At 35.4% G+C, this 20395-nt stretch overlaps 1 protein-coding gene across 1 annotated transcript; it reads left to right on the top strand.

The window, feature by feature from the left end:
* Positions 1 to 17410: 17410 nt before the first annotated feature.
* Positions 17411 to 19924, top strand: LOC145582829 (uncharacterized). The gene is made up of 10 exons (XM_081639857.1): positions 17411 to 17546; positions 17645 to 17782; positions 17875 to 18033; positions 18118 to 18458; positions 18543 to 18723; positions 18805 to 18897; positions 19015 to 19161; positions 19256 to 19362; positions 19437 to 19509; positions 19587 to 19924. The coding sequence occupies exons 1-10, from the start codon at positions 17544 to 17546 to the stop codon at positions 19725 to 19727; spliced, it is 1383 nt and encodes a 460-aa protein (XP_081495983.1). The 5' UTR covers positions 17411 to 17543; the 3' UTR covers positions 19728 to 19924.
* The last annotated feature ends 471 nt before the right edge of the window (positions 19925 to 20395 follow it).

Here is a 20395-nt window from a genome sequence, read left to right as displayed (position 1 = left end):
TTTGGGGTATTAGCAACGAGGTAGAACTGTATTGTCATTGAGTTTGGTGTTAATGTCATACCTTTATTTCTTAATGTTGATATTGACATCAAGAACATAAAGTGTTGTTGGCATTTATTTATCATATTTTCATTAATAAAAGAATATTTTTTTTAACTATAATTAGGATAAGTTGAGTCTCATTTAAGGTTGTTAAATGCATTTCATTTTATATTAGGATTGGTAATTGAGTTCAATTCCAATAAGGATTGTATATAGGATTTAACTTTCAATTACATTGTTTTGAAGGAATTGTATCTTCGATAAGTGCAATTACTAGATATATCAAGGATCACTATTATGGAGATAATAAGTTCGTTCTTTTGGGTTGTCATTGTTTGGTGCTAGATATGACAAATGATCTTTGTGCTAGTTAAAAAGTCCAAATCCCAATAGAATGGATCCTATGAGGTCACACAACAAGGGTATTGGGTTAAACAAGTAAGAGGCCCATTAATGGGCCTCATGAGATTATGACATACCATGTAGAGTGTTGAGCTGGAGTAGTGTGTTTGGGATAAGGTGTTTAGGCTTGACATGGACTCTTATTTAGAGATGTGAGTTATAAATAAGATCCATGCCTAGGGTTGAATAGAACAATCAACAAACAGTAGATTGTGAAACAAACAACCAAGTCCCAAAACCCTAAACACTCTCCTCACCTCACGACCCATCCCTCTCCCCTCGTCCGTACGTCCGGCGCCCCCTCGTGGTGGCTCGTGGTGTTCGTCGTGGTGGTTCGTGGTTAGCTCGTGTCTCTCTTCTTCGTCGAAGGCTGATTGCAGCGTTCAATCACAACTAACTAGCATTAGTGGAGGTTTAATCTGTGCCCGTGGACCAAGTAGAGGAATCACGTTTGGGGTTCTTTATCTCCCATTGTTCTTGCTTGATTGCACGTGGAATCACGCTTCAAAGGTACAATTATATGTTCTTTATGTGTTATGCATTAAATCTTGGGATTAGGTACTGTATAAATATGATTAATGTTTTTCCGCAACTAGTACCTATAAACTCCTACATGTTTGACTATAATGAGGAATGTTAATAGTGTTTAAATTGAATTTCAAAGGATTCAATTTGAGTTTCAATTACATTGTTAATAGTTTTTAACTATAATTAGGATTGTTAAAGAATGTTAATCAACATTTGAATATCAAAGGATTCAATTTGGATAAAGGGGCCTTCAAAGGATTCAATTAGGATTAAAGGCTTCTTCAAAGGATTCAATTAGGATTAAGGGTCTCTTCTCTTCAACTTAAGTTAAGTTTAGTTCAAGTCCAATTAGCTTTTAGTTTAGTTCTCGTTTCCTAATTTCCTTCTCTCATAAACAATTCCATAAACAATTCATTAGGATTTGATTTGAGTTGAACTCAATTGAACTGAACTGAACTTGTTAGGAATTGAGTTGACTTGAACTTATTAGACTTTGTTAAATGTAGTTGATTCTAAGCATTCCATTAGGGTAACAAAGTCATATCCAATTACCAATCCTAATTGAGTAACAAACCATTTAACAATCCTATTTGAATATTAATTAAAAGAAAAGTCCATGTAACAATAATTCACTTCAAAAGTACAGTTGTTAGCGATTCTAGTATAATTGTAACAATTATTTTCATAAGTGAATAAATTGTTGTCAATTGAATGTAAATTACTGTCATTGTCAGATTAGTTTACCGTCGTTACATTTATTTAGTTGTAAATTACTGTTGTTAGCAAACCTTTTAAAAAATTTGATTATGTATTTTCTCAGTAATTAGTTGTATCATAATCCTGTCATGTCTCTTAATTTGCTGAGTTGTCCCACTACTTAGTATTTTGGGCTCTATCATCTGAATAGCTGAATCCATGTAGCTGATCAAGAATAAAGGTAATTGGTTCTTTATGTCATGGAATGATTGTGATTGGTCCATTTTGGAAGGTTTGGATTGATGACATGGATGATTGGTTCCTTTATCATATTTATTGGTTGTTTGTGATTGGGGTATTCTGGGATGTTTAGATTGATGACATGGACTATTGGATCGTTGTCTATTTTGGGAGGTTTGGATTGATGATATGGACTATTAGGTATAAGGTTTAGGACATAGGGAAAGGGTAGACATAGTTAAATTTTATTGTCATGTAAACATTTATATTATCATATTTCAATATGTTATTGTCATATTTTGCTTCTATTTGTCTTATGAAAATAGAGATTAGTTATTGTCATCTGTCATGTAAACATTTATATTGTCAGGTATTTTGGTGTTATTGTCCTACGTATATTCCTTCGAAACCCACCCATCCTTGATTTCGACTACCTTAGGCCATCCACACAACCAAAAAACCCATCTTCAAAACCCACCCGTCATCGAAAACCCAGAAAACGGCTGGGTGGTCGAGAAGAAGAAAAATGAAAAAGGGAAGAAAAAAGGGCAGCAAGTTGATGGGAGGGGGAACGGGCAAGAATTTGGTGGTAGAGGAAGGCCATTAATGGTGGCTTAGAAGAGGAAGCATTGAGGAGAGAGAATAAAGCGGGAAATCAAATAAAATTAGGGAAGATGACCAACGGAATATACATAATGAAACGAGTAGATAATTCTCTTATAGTTGTATAGATATATGTATGAACAGTGTCAATACAACCACAATACTTTCATTTAATGTGAAAATGACCTCCTTACCCCTGTGTTGGTCCAACACTGTGCTGGGTGGAGCCGACCTCTATCAAATATTAGGTAATATATATCAGATGAGAAGAATTCAACCTAAAAAATTGAGAAAAATAGCGAAATTAAATTCTGACCTCACGAACCTAATATCTAACCATTTAGTCTCATTCACTGAATCAAATGCTACCATTATTGGGTTGACGCAGAAACCAAAGTTGAGTTTAACATGATTATTACTGAGCTTTATTATAGGAACTTGAAGGATTACACCCGGAAACATCAGGTTAAAGAAAACAATTATGCAACTAAGAAATGGCGTCGATAGATTCTGACAGGGCTAGATTTTATTCACAGTCAAAATGAACCGATTATTCACAATGATCTCAAGTGCGAAAACATCTTTGTTGTAAGAAATCCAGGCACAATTAAGCTAGGAGATTTGAGTGTCGCGAAAGTCGCCGACAACCAGGGGTTGGGAGGGAGAAGGTCGTCGGCCGCCGATGGGGGCTGGCAAGTGATAGAGCTGACACTCTGACAGTGGATAGGGGATGAGAGTATGCATTATAAACAAGACTCACGTGAAGCGGACTCACGCAAAACCTTCTCTACAAGTCATACAACTAAGAAATAAGTTTAGCCTCCCTTTAAAAAAAGTAACAAGTTTAGCCCAGGAATTAGGATTTAATATTTTAACTTGTAGGTAATCCAAGCGTTGCCCAAGGTTATTACAGTTGTACAACTATTAATTTTTTAAGGCATTTAATAGTTCTCGTAAAAAAATAAAAATAAAAATAAAAATAAAAGACATTTAACAGTTTATACATATTTTGTATCTTAAATACTTTTGTGGTATTAGGGGAAAACCTAGCTAAAAATTGTTTATTAAGGGGGCCAAGCTTAATATACTACCTTTGTCCGCTTTTATTGTACCATAATTGATTTTACGCTTATCAATGCATTAATTTGGTTAGTAATACATTTAATTATGCTTCTGTAAATATTATAAAAAGTTTATATTTGAAAATTAGATTTTGAGACGAATCTAACTAGATTTTACATGATTATGTATTTCCTAACGGGTGAATCACAATAGATGGTTAAGGAAGATTATATATATATATATATATATATATATATATATATATATATATATATATATATATATATATATGAATACTGTAAAAGTTCTATGGTGTAATTAAAAAAAAAAAAAAAAAAAAGTGAAGGGATTAGGTTTTGAACCTATGATGAGAATTAGGGGTGTACATTTAGTTTTCGGTTTGGATTTAGCCCAAATACAATCCGATCCAATCTGAATTATGATTCGGTTATTTGGATCCAATCTGAAAATCCGAATTAAAATACGTTGCTAATTTTTGTAGGTTAATTGAGAATTATTTCTGTCAAGAAAAATGAGCAAGAAGATTATAGCTCAGTGGAAAAAATCCAGTTCAAAACCAAATTTTAATGAAATTTTTATGGAAGAGGCGTATATACCAAGCACGGTACATTAGCCTTTGTAAAGAACATATAGCTTCTTTGTAAAGAACATCTAGCTTTATATTCTTTTTATATATCTATATAACATCCGTAATATTAATAAAGAACGTGATAATATTATGTGTCAACATTATTTATATTTATCCACCATAATTTGAAGACAAAATTCAAAGAACATTTTCACAATAAGTATTGAAAATTATGTCACAAATAAAATTACAATACACTAACAATCAAAGAACATGGATATATATATATATATATATATATATATATATATATATATATATATATATATATAACCTTGTTTAAAAAATTTACTTATACATAGTCGAAGTTATTAATGATCAAAGATGTTCATTACAGACCTTGCAAATGCAAAGTGAGTCGAACTTTCAGGAATGGATGGATATAGTGACTATTGAGGGGGCGTTTATTGTGGAAACTAGTTTGCGGGTAGACATAGGAGTTTTAATCCCGTAAGCTTAAAATACTTCTGTTGGGAGTAATGCAAGTCTAAAGATTCGGTCGATCGATTGTATTAAGCTATTTTTGATGATAAGTTTCTTATCTTGCTTGCCCTGATAGGGTGGACTTGTCCTGGGGGGTGGGGGCGGTGAGAAGTAAGCTTCTCGTCAAGATAGTTAACTCCTTAGTTTTCGTATCCCACTTGCCTTTCCAAGGCGAATTTGCCCTGGCAGCCAGGGCGAAGCTTCGAACTACTCCGTATCATTTTTATCCCGCGCGCCCTGTAGGGCTGACTTGCTCGGGCAGACCGGACAAAGCCTAAAATCGGGTTTTTTGAGCTGCGTTTGTCACGCCCGACCGGACGGGTTTTGCCTAACCGGGCAAGTGTTCGAGAACACGTTTTTGGCCGGATTTTATTTCCTTATTTTGATTCTTTTTCATAAATTATATATATAAAACCTTTAAAGCTTTTCAATATACAAGATAATACACCTACAAACAAAAGCCAAAAACCCTAAACCTCAAAAAGAGATTTGAGTAGTTCTTGGTATAATTCCAATCCTTCATTCGGGATAAGGATTTGAAGGATTGTTGCATTGTGTTACCTTTGGGGAGCATTTGTCATTGAGAACCTCATACGGGTGGTGGAAAAATACGCTTCTAGGGCAGCCGTAAAACGCGTCACAACGTATTGAGATCTACATTCAAAGTAACAACTTTCCTTGTTCTTGTTATTATTTATATTGCAACAGTTTATTTCAAACAATCAGCTAGAAGCGTACTTTACTGTTGTTATCATGGCTAGTAGTTATCAAAATCGTTTATACCTTGATTCACAATCAGCAATATGCGTAGCAAACAATAGTGTGTATAATGGAAAAAGGAGGCACATCCGTGTGAGGCATGCATCAGTGAGACAATTTATTGTGAATGGTGTTATATCGATCCTTGCAATATGTGAGAAAGGAAAAGAATCTTGCGGATCCTTTTACAAAAGGTCTAAGACAGGGACAAGTAGAGGATTCATCAAGTGGCATGGGCTTGAAGCCTATGTAACTTATTTACTATGTTTTAGATCCTTTAATAAGGAGTATCCATAACTCTATTATGTGAATGGTTTATATGATGAACATGATGAATTGTTTATTTTAATTAAAGACTCATAGTTTATAATAAATAGTTGAGTAATATTGTGGTTGATATATCTAGCCTCACAAATTTCCCTCCTAGGCGAAGTTAATTGTGAGAAGACTTGATAGATATATATATTCAACAAAGGGTTGAACTTTGTGTTTTTAATGCGTCCATAGCTCAATTGAGTGGTCTATTGATCTAGACTTGATGGAAGCACCAATGCGGTAAGGTTGGACTTTCGTTCTTAATGCTCTCATAGCCCTTAGGGTGGTTTATATGTTGAAATAAACTTGATGAGACACTTATGTGAGTGAGCAGGGTTGGCATCCTCCTATGGAACCTATATAGGTTCCTAACAACACTCACTAGAAATCCAAAGGAATGTCGGCCTCGTATGACGTTTCATACGGTCGCGGAATTGTATCAAGCCTCTAAAGGTATAGTGTGTGGTGTCGGGTTCTTTCAATGATCTTAGGAGTTCAATTTATACTCTATCACTACTAGAAAACAGCTGAATTACGACGGAAATTTTCCGTCAGAAAACCCGTTTCCGACGGAATTTCCGTCGGAACTGGTTGTCGCAATATAACTTGTCGGAAAAATGCACTTTTCCGTCGGAACCACTTTTTCGACGGAAATCAGTCCGTCTGAAGAGGTTTTCGGGCATGGGAATGTCCGTCGGAAATTTTCGACGGATTGTATTCCGCCGAAATATGGTTTAAAAAACAAAAAAAAAGGTTGCCCCACCACCAGTCACCACCGCACAACACCTTCCCATCCTACCTAACCCATACCGCCACCGCACAGTACCAGCCCACCTAACCCGTACCACCAACGCACAGCACCAGCCCACCTAACCCGTACCACCACCGCACCATAACAGCCCCACACCAACCCACCGAAACCTCCACCAGATTTGCAAAAGATCAGAATCCCCAAACCCAAGCCCACCCAAACCAAACCCAGATTTACAACCCTAACCCTTACAAATTCGGCTGAACCCCCCAACCTAAGCAAACCACCCACCACCAACCTAAAAACCACCAGTGGTCACCGAAAACCACCGTCACCGCCAAAAATTAACAAAAAAAAAATTAAAATCCTTAACCATTACAACCAAAACCCGAACTCCAACAACAACCACCTTCATTCCACCACCATAAATTGTAAAAAAAATCCAATAAAACAACAAAATAAAATCAAAATTGAAAAAAGAGTTTCATACCTTAATTTGACCACATATAACCTTGAAATTAGGTTTAAGAGGCCAAATTCGACCATAAAAACTCTAGATTTAGAGTTTTCATGGTCGAATTTGACCCAAAAACCTTTGTTTTAAGCATGAAAAGAGATAGAAAGGGCGAAAAAGATGAAAATTGTTGTTGATGTTGATGCGTGTTGTTGATGTCGTTATTGCTGGTGTTGTTGTTGATGTCGGTATTTAGTGTTGGCGGTGGTGGTTGGAGATTTGAGGTGATCGAAAGAGAGGAATTGAAAGTAAAGTAGAGGAGAGATAGAAGAAGGAGAACGAGAGAGAAATTAAAGAAGAAGGAGAACGAGAGAGAGAATGAGCAGGAGATTCAGAGAAAGAAGGAGTGAGAACGGAGAACATAAGAGAAGGAGAGGAGAGAGAAGAGGAAAGACAAAGAGAAGGAGATAGAGGGAGAAGAGGCGGAAATAAAACATGGGTGTTAGGGTTTCTAGGTTTTTTTAAATTTTATTCCGACGGAAACTTCCGTCGGAAATTTCCGACAGACTATTAATTCGTCGAAAAAAGTAATTTCCGACAGAAATATCCGTCGGAAAGCACATATATTTCGACGGATTTGTAGAATTCGTCGGAAATATCCGACGGAATTAAAATTCGTCGGAAATTTCGATTTTTCCGACGGAATAATGGGTCCGTCGGAAGCAGTCTGTCGCTATTTCCCTATTTTCTAGTAGTGTATATAATGTTGAACACCCCACTCCACTAATGTGTTAGTTCAATCCTTATGGGTTATTTCACTTATCTCATATTTCTAGATCTCATGTTCGATTGCATTTGTGGGGGATTGTTGGGAGTAATGCAAGTTGAAAGATTCGGTCGATCTATTGTATTAAGCTATTTTTTATGATAAGCTTCTTATCTTGCTTTCCTTGGCAGATCGGACTTGCCCTTGGGGGGTGGGGAGATGAGAAGTAAGCTTCTCGTCAAGATAGTTAACTCCTTAGTTTTCGTATCCCACTTGCCCTGCCAAGGCGAATTTTCCCTGGCAGCCAGGGCGACGCTTCAAACTACTCCGTATCATTTTTATCCTGCGCGCTCGGTAGGGCTGACTTGCCCGGCCTGGCAAACCAAGAAAAGCCTAAAATTGGGGTTTTTGAGCTGCTGTAGACACCCATTTGTGTCTCCCAAAAACAAAACCCAGTGATGAGTACCTTTTACGTCGAATCATAATCGAATGAAGTGAAAGTGTGGAAAGTTTAGTGTTGCGGATAGTTTTAATTTCTTTTCTCCTCTCTCTGTTTTTGAAAACCTATTTTAAGAAAACAGCCAATCCAGTTTGGTTGGTCCATGATATGAGTCCAATAGTAGTGTAGTTGGATAGGGCTTGAAATGAGCTTTCCAACGATATATTATAAGTCCAATTCCGATGAATATTAAGGAAGTTATGGCCAAATTACTGAAATAGGCTTGGTTTGAGCCTTATATGCGGCCCAATGATCTAGAGGAGGGCCCAAGATGGATTTATCATTCCTAATGCAATTAGGAATGGTTTTAGTCTTCTAGATTCTTCTAAAAGGTTCTTTTCATTCCTAATTCAATTAGCATTGATAAATTGACTGTTGTTGACTTTTTAGAGTTTAATCAAAATAAAAGAATGTTTTTGAGGAAAATACGATTTTATCCTCCTATACGGTCAATTTCTATCTGATTTTAGAAAACGCGTCAATAATTTAGTCAGCACCAAACGGCAGCATTAACGCCTGACGCTAAGCTTGGCGCTAGCGTTAGCGCCTGGCGCTAATGTCAGCGTCTGGCGCTAACCTTGTTTTTGCGCGTCAGAACTCTGTTTTGATTTTCTATCTTTTTGGCTGATTTTCTCTATAAATAGCCTTCTAAAAACTCCGTTTTCATTCACCAATTCTCACGAATATTCCCCAACTCTCATCAAGAAATTCTTGATATTTTCTCTCTCTTTTCCAAACTAGCCTTTTCTCAAAATACAAAATTCCACATTCACAAGACCTAGATACCCCTAGCCATATTCGAAGTTACCTTCGCCCTAGATGTGAAAGATTTTAATTTCTGAGGGTTTGGTCCCAAATCTCTCTTTCAATTATTTAATTTAATTGTTTATTTATTATTTTCCTTGAAGTTACTAACGTGTGTATTTTGTTATTAGAAAGAGGTACGAGGCATCCAAGTAAGTAATTTAATGGTTTTTATTGATGTTATTATGTAGAAATCATGCTTATGTTGTTATTATGCTTCCTAATGTTATGTTAGGGCGTTTTGATCTTCCTAGTATCATGTCTAGGGTAACTTTAATACCAAGTATGATTAAAAGTATGATGCCTTTTATGTTCTTCCAAGTATGATTAAAAGTATGATTAAAAGTATGATTATTTAACTTTATGATTGTTAGTATCATGTTAGGGTTAAATATATGATTTTTATTGCTTATGACATGCTAGGGTTTGTAATTAATTTTGTTAGTATCATGCCTAGGATCTTGCTATTATTATTATGCTTTATAATTAACATGATGATGATGATTTTTTTTTTTATGATTATGATTGTTATAATTATTATTATGATGATTATTTATTATGTTGCTTGATATATTTTATTTATTGCTTGATCACACCTTTTATGCATGTTTAAAGGGAATTTGTATTTGTAATCACACTTAATAAGATAATTATTAATCTTGTTTAGGGTTAATTATGATTATAATTCAAGTGATCGCCAATAATAGTCACTACAAGAAATAAGCGATTTTGCGACAACCAAAATCTGTCGCAAAAATAACAAAAACCGTCGCTAAAATTAGTTACGACAGCCAACTGTTGTAATGGGCTTGTCGTAATCAGCATTGTCGCAAATTTTCATTTTTACGACAGTTTGACTGTCGTAAAAAATTATTACGACAGTTTGACTGTCGTAAAAAATTATTACGACGGTTTTATTAATTTCAACGACAGTTTTGTAATTTGTCGCTACAATAACTTTACGACAAGAAATAAAACTGTCGTAAATCACGGAGTTACCGACGGCTGGCCGTCGCAAATAATAAAAAAAAAACAAAAAAAAGAAAATCAACGCTTTCCCCATTACGGCATTACCCCTGCCCACTTTACTCAGGCATCCCTGCCCCCATTCATTCCGACCCACCCACCCCAACTCGCCCTTCCCACCACCACAGACAACCCTCACACATTGCACCAAAAATTACAAAAGTACAAGGTTTAGATCTAACAATCAAACACATAAATTAAACGAAAAAACCAACAGTGCACAATAAATAAATAAAAATGTAAATATAAAACAAAAAAAATATAAATAACAAAACATGAAATACAAATATACATCAACTAAGAATACCACAATAAAATCGAACAAAAAATTAATTAAAAACCAGAAATTTCTAGAAAAAAAATACTATGCAAATTCATACAAAAAAGCCACAACATGTAAAAAAAAAAACCCACAAAATATCCATCAAATAAACCGAACAAAAGTAAATAAAAGTTAACATATAAAAAATGATAACACAAAGAACCAAGTTACACGAAAATAAAAGAAAAATAACAAAATATATCGGTAATTGAATAGAAAATTATGAATTTAAACCAGAAATTAAATATAAGCCACAAAAATAATACAAAGAAAAAATATATATATAAAAAAAATTAACATACCTTCGAAAATTTTCTGTTCTTTAGGTTTTCATGGTCAAATTCGACCATAAAAACACCAGATCTGGAATTTTTATGGTCGAATGTGACCAAGTAAACTCCAACATCACGAAATTAGACTCCAAACATGATGTTTCGTGCTCCACGACCGCAACCACGAAAGAATTAGCCTAAAGAAGTTCGACCATGATGTTTTTTTTCGCATGAGAAAGAAATAGAACAGAGTTGTGTAGATGATGAATTTGTGACTAAGGAAATTGAGAAGAGGAGAGAGAAATTAAGATGAGGAGATAGGAGGAGGATAGATGAACTAAGAGAGAGAGAGGAGAGAGAAAACTAAGAGAGGAGGTGAAACGGCGGATGAAAACAAGAATAGGGTTTGGTGTGGGCTTGTTGGGTTTTTAAATACCCATAATCAAAATAATAAAATTTAATTTTACGACAGCCATTATTTGTCGCAATTTACGACAGTTTTTAAAAACGTCGTAATTTGCGACAGTTTATAGCTGTCGTAAAATTAAAAAAATTATAATAATTTTTAATTTCTATTACGACAGTTTAATTGGATAAAAATTGTCGTAAATCAACGACAGATTCAAAAACCGTCGTAATATTACGACTAAAACAAAAACCGTCGTAAAATTAAAAAATTGCGACAGTTTTGCTAGCTGTTGTAGAAAATTTGTCGCTATTTGTCCGGATTCTAGTAGTGAGTTTATTTGTGCATTAATATTCAACCAACATAGATAAACAGGTTTAGGGTTAACCTATTGATTGCATGTTAGTCAGAAAGCGAACATGAATACGATCAGAATAAAGTAGAGGCCTATTATTAGGGCACGTTCAATCTCTTTTAGGTTGGATTTGTACCTTCATCTCCGAATTACCAGTCATGGTTCCAGACCTATTGGAGTTTGGCCCGTAGATGAGGGTGTGCAAAGTGTGCTATTGCTCAGGGCCCAAAAAATTAGAGGGCCCAACAATGTTGTATTCTCGTTTTTTTATGGCTTGGAAATCAATTTTCTGTACTCTCTCTTGAAGAGAGTCTCTTCCATCATATCACGCTTATTGTATTTTTTGTAAAGAAAAAGTCACGCTTATTCAAATTATCAAATCTGAATTACAATTATTACTGTATTTAATTTCTATATTCCATATTCTTCTTTTAGCTTCCCATTAAATTTTTTTTCTTTTCCAAAATAATCAATTAATTTCAATACTTCCCCTCTTTTCCATACAAGAATGTCAATTAGATTTAGAAATTCCTAATACGTATATTTAAAAAAAAAAAAAACATTATTCAATATTGGGAATTTGTGGTAAACTACAACAATACTACTTTTATAATTGGTTTCATCTCTACTATTATGCAAAATTGCATTTTGAAGTGAACTACAAGTAGTGAAGTGCCTGAAGTGCGTATATTTTTTAAAATTTTATTTTTTGACAAAGTTTGAATTTTTTTTTATTTTTGTTTTATTTACAATGCTACAAGCCAATAACCTAGTACTGCATCTTCTAACGTTTACTTATCTTGCTGTAACAACATTTGTTTACTAAAATCTTCAATTGTATCCATTTTTTTCTTTTACTTTAGTATATATTTTTAAATATATAGGGCCCCAAATTATATTTTAGAATAGGACCCCCATAATCTCCGAGACGGCCCTGATTGGAGTTGACGATCTCCTGGATCGTTAAGGGGTGTAACCTTTACCTCGTGAACGGTTTACAAGTTCCTAAAACTTGTTGGCGACTCTTTTGCTCTATCTTCTTTCCCTTTGGACGCCACCATACTTTAGTGTATGATCACAGTGGGGTTCAAGCTAGGGATAATGCTTGAAATAATCCCTACAGATGCGTTTGTCGCGCCCGATCGAGCAAGGATTCAAGAACACGTTTTTGGCCGGATTTTATTTCCTTATTTTGATTCTTTTTCATAACCTATATGTACCAAACCTTTAAAGCTTTTCAATTTACAAGATTAATACACCTACAAAATAAAAGCCAAAAACCCTAAACCTCAAAAAGAGATCCGATGAGCAGTTCTTGGTATAATTCCAATCCTTCATTCGGGGTACGGATTTGAAGGATCGTTGTGTTACCTTTGGGGAGCATTTGTCATTGAGAACCTCGTACCGGTGGTGGCGAAATACGCTTCTATGGCAATCGTAAAACGCGTCACAATGTATTGAGATCTACATTGAAAGTAACATCTGTCCTTGTTCTTGTTATTATTTATTTGATTGCAACAATTTATTTCCAACAACAATTTATTTGCAACAATTTATTTCCAACAACTTCCAACATCATTTGACTTTAAAACTATACACAAACTACACTTTGACTAGCTTTTGTGATTTATAGCTAGATCGATACAACACAGTCAAGTGGGATCTTGTTTGAATCATCTCAATGTATATTATATTAATATCCATTTTTTTAATTTTAAAATATTGAGAATTAGAGATATTTTTATAATTCTCAACCTTCATCACACGCTCTAATTCTCAATTTCCCAAACTCTCGTTAGCAAACGCATCGTCTCGCAGATAACTACACTAAACGTCACAATCTAGCTTGACTTAAGCTTCTACATTTCAAAATCATACATGCATGAATAAAATCAATCTTAAAATCCATGCTATTGCATTAAACTAGTAATTCATCATGTTGTCCTTAAACCAATCTTCCCATCCATCCATGAATACCTTGGCAATGAATTCTTTAGCTCCTCTCTCAAAATCAAAATCGTCGTCAACCTCAACCACCGTATCATCTTCCCATCCTATCTCATCATAGCTCCCATTGTCGTCGTCATCATCATCATCATCGTAGACAAAACCATGATCGTTATCGTTGTCATCAATGCAACTGTCTTTAGATCTCGAGGAAAAACTGCCGTCGCAATCTTCATCATACGATGACCTTATGTTTACAGTGAAGGCTTCGTTAGTACCACCATCACCTTCATTAGTAACACCGTCTCCGTCACCGCGAAGATAGCAAGCTATGCCGTGGATGGTGTACTTCTTGAGTATAGCAACAAGAATAAAGTTGAATAACAAGTGAATATAAAAGATATTATGGGAAAAGAGTTGAACAAATGTTTGTATGAAGGGAGCTACAATGAAGAAAATGGTAGACAATAGGGCAGGGAAATTTGAGGGTAATACTTTTGCAATGATGTACATTATTTTATTTATTTATTTATTTATTTTTTTATGTTGTGCACCAAAGAAAAATCTGTGTAAAAATAAAATTTATGTTTGATAATCGCCACTTGAGAATTGTTATTTATAGCATATTTTATTATGTTGGAAAACACTATTACAATGCAACTTGCATATACGAGAGCACATAAGAAGCCACGAAATGTGTAAAATCTTGGTTTGGAAAATTCTAAAAAGTTGTAAGTGTGGGCCTGAAATGCCATTCAGTGCCACGTGTGTTTCATTTGTGTCAAAACAAAATTGTTAATCCAAACCGTACGTTAATTATTATTAGATCTAGAATTTCACCCATAACATACAACCGTCATTTTATTGACTAAACTATTTTTTTTTTTAAATTAATAGAGAATATCCTCTTTTTCGATTACTTAAGGCTAGTGCATTCATTTTATCTATGGTGATTTTTTTTTTCCTATTCACTAGTTTTTTGTCCGAACAACGCTCGAATATTCACAGGGAAAAAAAAATTATATTTATATATTATTATAAATTTGTACTCCGTATTTGTTTATAGATTGTGTATATTTTTAATATTTTATTTATTTAAATTTGTTGTTATTATTCTATTATTTAGGCTGTATATTTTTTTTTGTTTTTTTTTTTGAAAAAGGTTGTTTATTTTTTTCATTAATTATCTTTTTATTTTCTAAGAAAAATAATAAAATAAAAAATAAAAAGCATTTGACGGGAATTTTTTTAATATAAACATGACACGTGTAATTGTAGAATATTCCTGGTGATTACTTTAGTACATTGTATTGATGTGATTATGTAATACTCCCATTGCAATTTGCAAATGTCATAAATCTCGAATACTAATTGGATTCGATGGTTTGTTGATTAAAATTGTTTAAATATGGAACCATGAATATGACAAAGTTGTGATTTGTACTCGTGCATGTTACGGTCTATCCGTATATACGTCGTTGGCTCCTTTGTGCTCAATTAAAAAAAAAAAAGAGTTGGAATCACGCAATATTCGAAAGTTTAGTTATGCAAGCATTAAAATAAGGAGGGCTTCCAAAGGGAGGTCTGATATGTACGTGCAAATACATATCAAAGGGCTAATTTGTCAATTCGCCTGGAATTTGAAAAATCTTACTCAGCAGCCCCGTTTTGCAACTCGATTTCCCGTTTTGTACTATTTGAATTTTTTAATGTCCTGTTTGTCTTGATCTCTGTGATCTCTGTCCTCCTTCCTCTCTCTCTCCTCATTTCAAGTTTGTTTTTTTGTTTTTCCTCTTCTCTCTCTCTCTCCTCATTTCAATTTTGTTTTTTGTTTCGTCTTCTTCACCCGTAGTCCTTTAAATTGAGATTTCCGATACTTCTATTCTACAAATAAGTTAAAAAATAATTATTTGAAGGCGATTTTATTTTATGCGGGGTGGTTAAAGTTGTTCGGCGTTGTATCTTGGTCGGCGTTGTATCGAGTTCCCCGGAGTCGGCGAATCGTTGTGTTTGGAGCCTTATTTTGTTAATCAAGGTTAGTTCATTTTATGGGTTCAATTGAATTGTGCATGTTTATTTTTGTTGATTGGTTTTTAGGGTTTTTATGTTAGTGGCGAAGATTAGGGTTCATTATAAGGTAATTGTTATCCTCTTGAATTAGGCTTCATTGTTTATGAATGTGTGTTTTGTAATCGTAATCGCAATTTATTGAAGTTTGATTTATGGGTAATTGTTATCCTCTTGTATTAGGTGTATAATAAGGTCGAATATCAGGAGTATAAGGTTGAATTTGAAGAGGTTAGAAGTTGAAATTTGGGCATGAATATGTTAGTTTAAAAGGGTTGAATTTGAAGAATTGAATAGTTCGATATTTGGTGTTTATTTTTGTGTGTATGTAAAAAAGGTCGAATATGTAGAGGTTAGAAGTTCAAAATGTGGTTGGTTATGTATTCTGGGTATTTTTAAAATGGTTGAATTTGAAGAATTGAATTGTTTAAAAGGTGATTTATGGGTATGTGTATGTGAGAGGTTTATTGTGAGGTTCATTGTGTAAAAGTGGTTGAATTTTGGGTATGTATATGTGTATTTGATTAATGTGAGGTTATATTATTGAGCAAAATTTGTGTTGAGTGTCTCTGTATTTAGTGTTGAATTTGTTTTACATGTGTTGGGACTTTTTTATATGATAGAAAGAGGAATAAAGGGATGAGGAAGTCAGTAGTGCGAGCAATCGGCTGGAAGAAGGGATTGGTGAGTTGTTTATCTGTGTATCATTTTAATTATGTCATATGTGAAAGGCTGTTTTGTGTTGATCTTCTAAAATTGTGGTGTTGTGAAAGGTCCTTCAAAGTGTAATACTGCTGCTGTAAAGAGTGGTGCGCATAAGGGTGGGGGTGTAAAGGGTGTAAAGGGTGGTGGTGTAAAGGCTGTTAATAAATCCCAGGTGGTTGATAGGAAAGTGAAAGGTAAAGGAAGGCAGGAAGTAAGTGATGATGATGAGGACTATCAAGTTGAGGATGAAGATGATGAAGTTATGGAGGATGATGATTACTGTGATGAAGAAGTACAGTCAGCAAGTAGTGATGATTTTATGGAGAACCTGATGATGGAGTACATAAAGATGAAGTCTAGGAAGAGGAAAGGGAAATTGGAACAAAGTGTGTACAGGAAGCAGAAGCAAAAGGTAAAATATAAAAGGGGTTATTTTTATATGTGATTAGTTCTGTTTTAAGGGAAGCTTGTGTTTAATGGGTGGTGTGTGTTGTTTTATTTCTTTGTTAGGTACCAAAACTTGAAGGGCATAAATTTTTGAGTAAAGGGGAGGTTCTGAAGACTCACCATGACAATGTAGGGAAGGTAATGGATCTTGAATTTGGATGTTTAATAGTGTGTAATTTGGTTTTGGGATTTTGTGAATAGAAAGTGTCGACGCTTAATTTTTTTTGTTTGGAAGTTCATTTTGTAAGCATTATTTGTTACATGTGAACAGTATCCGAACATTGTCTGCCGTGTTGAATCCTTTTGTGATTCTGTGAAGTTGTTTGATTCGAGGAGGAAACAATTAGTAGAGCAAATGGGGTTTGGTGGATTGCTTGAGTTGGATATGGATAATATCCCTCGGCAGTTCTGCTACTGGCTTATGGCTAGAGTACTTGAAGATGGGACAATGGTGTTTGGTGAAGGGGAAGTGTTGCCCTTGTGTGCTAGTCAAGTTAGAGCGGTCTTAGGCATTCCGATGGGTTCGAGACCTGTGCCAATGGACATAGGTGAGGATGAAGACAAGATAATGTTGGTTAAATCCTTGTATGATGTGTATGGTGTGGGGCCAAAGCAAGAAACTATATCTTTGAAAAGGGTGTCTGAGGTTTTGTGCCCTGTTGATAGTGAGAACAATCCTGTTCCTTTGGTGACAGAAAGTGATGACGAGGAGTTTATGGTAGCTTTCTTGATTGTTTTCCTTGGAAAACTTCTATGCACAACGATGAACTCGTCAAATTTGGCTGCCTCTCTTATTCCGTCGTTGACAGTGGCGACACAAGCTAGTGAATATGATTGGTGCACATTCACTATGGACTGGCTTTGTGACTCTGTGCACCGTTTTCAAGCAAAGTTTCTGCGTGATGGCTTTAGGTCTTGATCAGGAGGTAGCTTTCTTTTTGTGATGGTGAGTTTGTAGGTTTTGTTTATCTATTATAATTATGTGTTTATGATTATGATTATAGTTGATGTTGAGTATGAACACAACTGTCTCTGTTTTTGTAGATATTCTATCTAGATCATTTGCATAGGAGACCCTTGCAATGGGGTGTGTTCCCTAGGGTGAAGGTGTGGAATTCTGCTCAGATAAAGGCTGCCTTGATGGAAGACAAGATTAGCCGCGGTGAATATGGAAAGCTGCTGGTATAGTGTCCCTTTTATTAATAGTTAATGGTTAATATTTTTATTATTTTTAATTATGAGGTCATTATGTCATGAACTTGTGTTTTGCATAGGCCTTGGACATAGCTTATGGAGAGGAGCATCCTCTTGATCCAAGGGATGAAGAGTGTATGAGAAGATCTGTCTCTGCCGGAAATGCAACACTGGCAAGTCATACTCAGGAAAAGGAAAGGGAAAAGGTGGATGATGTTGTGACAGAAGTGTTGGATAAGGTATAAATTTGTTTAACAATCCGCAAACATGCTTAACAACATATTTATGAATTATATTAGCTTTTATTGGTTGTAATGTTGTAGGTGATGGAGAAGTTGACCCCAAGGTTGGAGACCTTTGTAGAGGGTGTAGTAGGAAGAGCTTTCAGTGCCTTTGTCACAAAAATGACTACACAGCACAATGTCGGAAATGCTACTGATGATTTTTGTTCAACTGATAGCCACTTAGCTACAGGGAGTACAGGTGGACTGATTCCTCAAAATCGGAAACCTGCTGAGAAAATAGTACCGGCTGTTTGCACGGGTGACAATATTCCATCAGCCATGGTGGTGGAGGAAGAACAAAGGACATGTAAGCTAACTGTGCTGGACAAGAGGGTGCTGAACTTTGTTCGGGGGTGGAAGGAGTTGAAGAAAGAAAATGCGTGAGTGTTACAATGTAATGGAATTAATTTATGGAATGCAAATCTGTTATAGTATTTATTAGTTATTTGTGGTGAATTGTGCAGGCCCGGTCCTTCGATAATTGAGTGTGATGGCATGGATGCATCGCAAAGGGATTGTTACCGTGTTCTATCCCCGAGGAGCCGGGTTGGAAACCAGTATGTGAGGATGGAATCTGTGTTGTATACCAAAACCTGGTCAGAACAACACACTATGAAGAGGGTTCTCCTTGATCCATCGTACTCGGTGAGGAAAGGTGACAGTGTATGTGTGTCATTGTTGATGAGTGTCTATTTCTCATTCTTTCGTAACATTTGTGTTTCGCAGCATTTTGTGTGCCTTGGACAAGGTGATTTCAAGGAGTTGGGGCAGAAGTACGCAAAGTTCCTTCTAAGCTTTGAACTAAGCCAAATTCAAAGTGTAAGTTGCTTGTTGCCTCTGTTTGTAGTGTAGGTTTAGTGTGTTGTGATGGGGAAATGTATTAAGGTTGTTTGTCCCTGTTCTTCTAGGTTGTTAATTAGGTTTGTTTTGCAACAGGTGTTTGTCCCTGTCCTAGATACAGAGGAGAAAGATGCAGAACACTGGTATTGTCTTGCTTTGGATATGAAAGGTCAGCGTATTTGGATGATTGATTCAATGTACGATGATGCGTACGAAAGACATGAAAAGAATGTGAATAAGCTGGTAATTGCTTTGTTTGTTGTTTTCATATATTGTTGTCTTAGTTTAAAAATCCTAAACTACTAGTTTTTAATACTTTTGTGTTCCTTTTATGCAGATTGAGGCTTTAGGGGAGCTGTTCCAAATTAGTATCCCACCTGGGACGAGGGGACAATTTCTACTTGGGGCCGGGATTCTTTCCCCGTCACACAACCTGACACATATGTAATCTCAAAACTTGTGGTATGATTTGGTAACCTTAACTAGTTTTAGCCTGATTGATGTTGCCATTTCATTAGGTGCTTGTGTGGTGCAATTATGCTAGCTGCTATCAAACACTGTGTAAGAAGCTTTGATGTTGCCTTTCACATGGTGAGTATCGTGGTTATGATTTCAGGAGTATGTAACCCGTCTGTTTGCTAATCAAATAATATGTGCTATTATTTCAGGACAAGATTCACACCTTGAGGCAGAACTTGTTTCTGTCTGATGTGAACAATGATCTGAACCAGATGAAGCCAAAGTTGGAGGATGTTCGGCCTAAAGAACGTCGAGGGAGTCGTAGGGGCGGTTCGCACATGACCAACTAGGTTTTTTAGGCGTTTGATTTCAAAATTACTAAAAAATATTGTTTAACCGGAATTTGTGTTTTGCTTAGTTTAGTCAGAATTTGGTACTGAAAATACTGTTCAACTGCAATCGTCGTGACTGTGGTGTTTTATTTGTTTATTTAGGCAGTGTTTTGCTTAATTAATTATGCAAACGAGAACAACATGAATTAGTCTTAATTCAGATATGATCCATTATGAATTATGGGGACTACTTACTAGCATTCCTAGCACTTTACTACTACTGAATACAAAAGAAATTAGAACACAACATAGTTATATGCTATATTAAATAATACCCCCAAAGTTTATTCAGCAGAACTCGAAACTTGATTCCGATGTCCATCCAAACCCTTCTGCCGAGGTATCAGTGTTTGAGTTGGTTTCCAAAAGGTATTGTGCATGCTGGATGCGGTTCACATAGGCACTGGGGTAGTCGGTGTACTGAAATGGTCGAGCTATATTAATAGACATGTTTTCATCTTCTTGTAATCCATTTTCAGCTAGCATTTTCCTTCTGAACCAAACCAATTGCTCGAAATCAGTCTCCATTTTCTTAAGGGGGTCTTCTTTTGAGTATTGCATCCACTTCCAAGTAACTTTGATGTCACCCCCCTTTGGTGTTGTAAATTTTTTTCCCAAGTAGCACA

Source organism: Chenopodium album, chromosome 2 (genome assembly GCF_948465745.1).
Source record: "Chenopodium album chromosome 2, dcCheAlbu1.1, whole genome shotgun sequence".
Lineage (NCBI taxonomy): Eukaryota > Viridiplantae > Streptophyta > Magnoliopsida > Caryophyllales > Amaranthaceae > Chenopodium > Chenopodium album.
The sequence above is the reverse complement of the archived record's forward strand: the minus strand, read 5'-3'. Positions and strand labels throughout refer to the sequence as shown.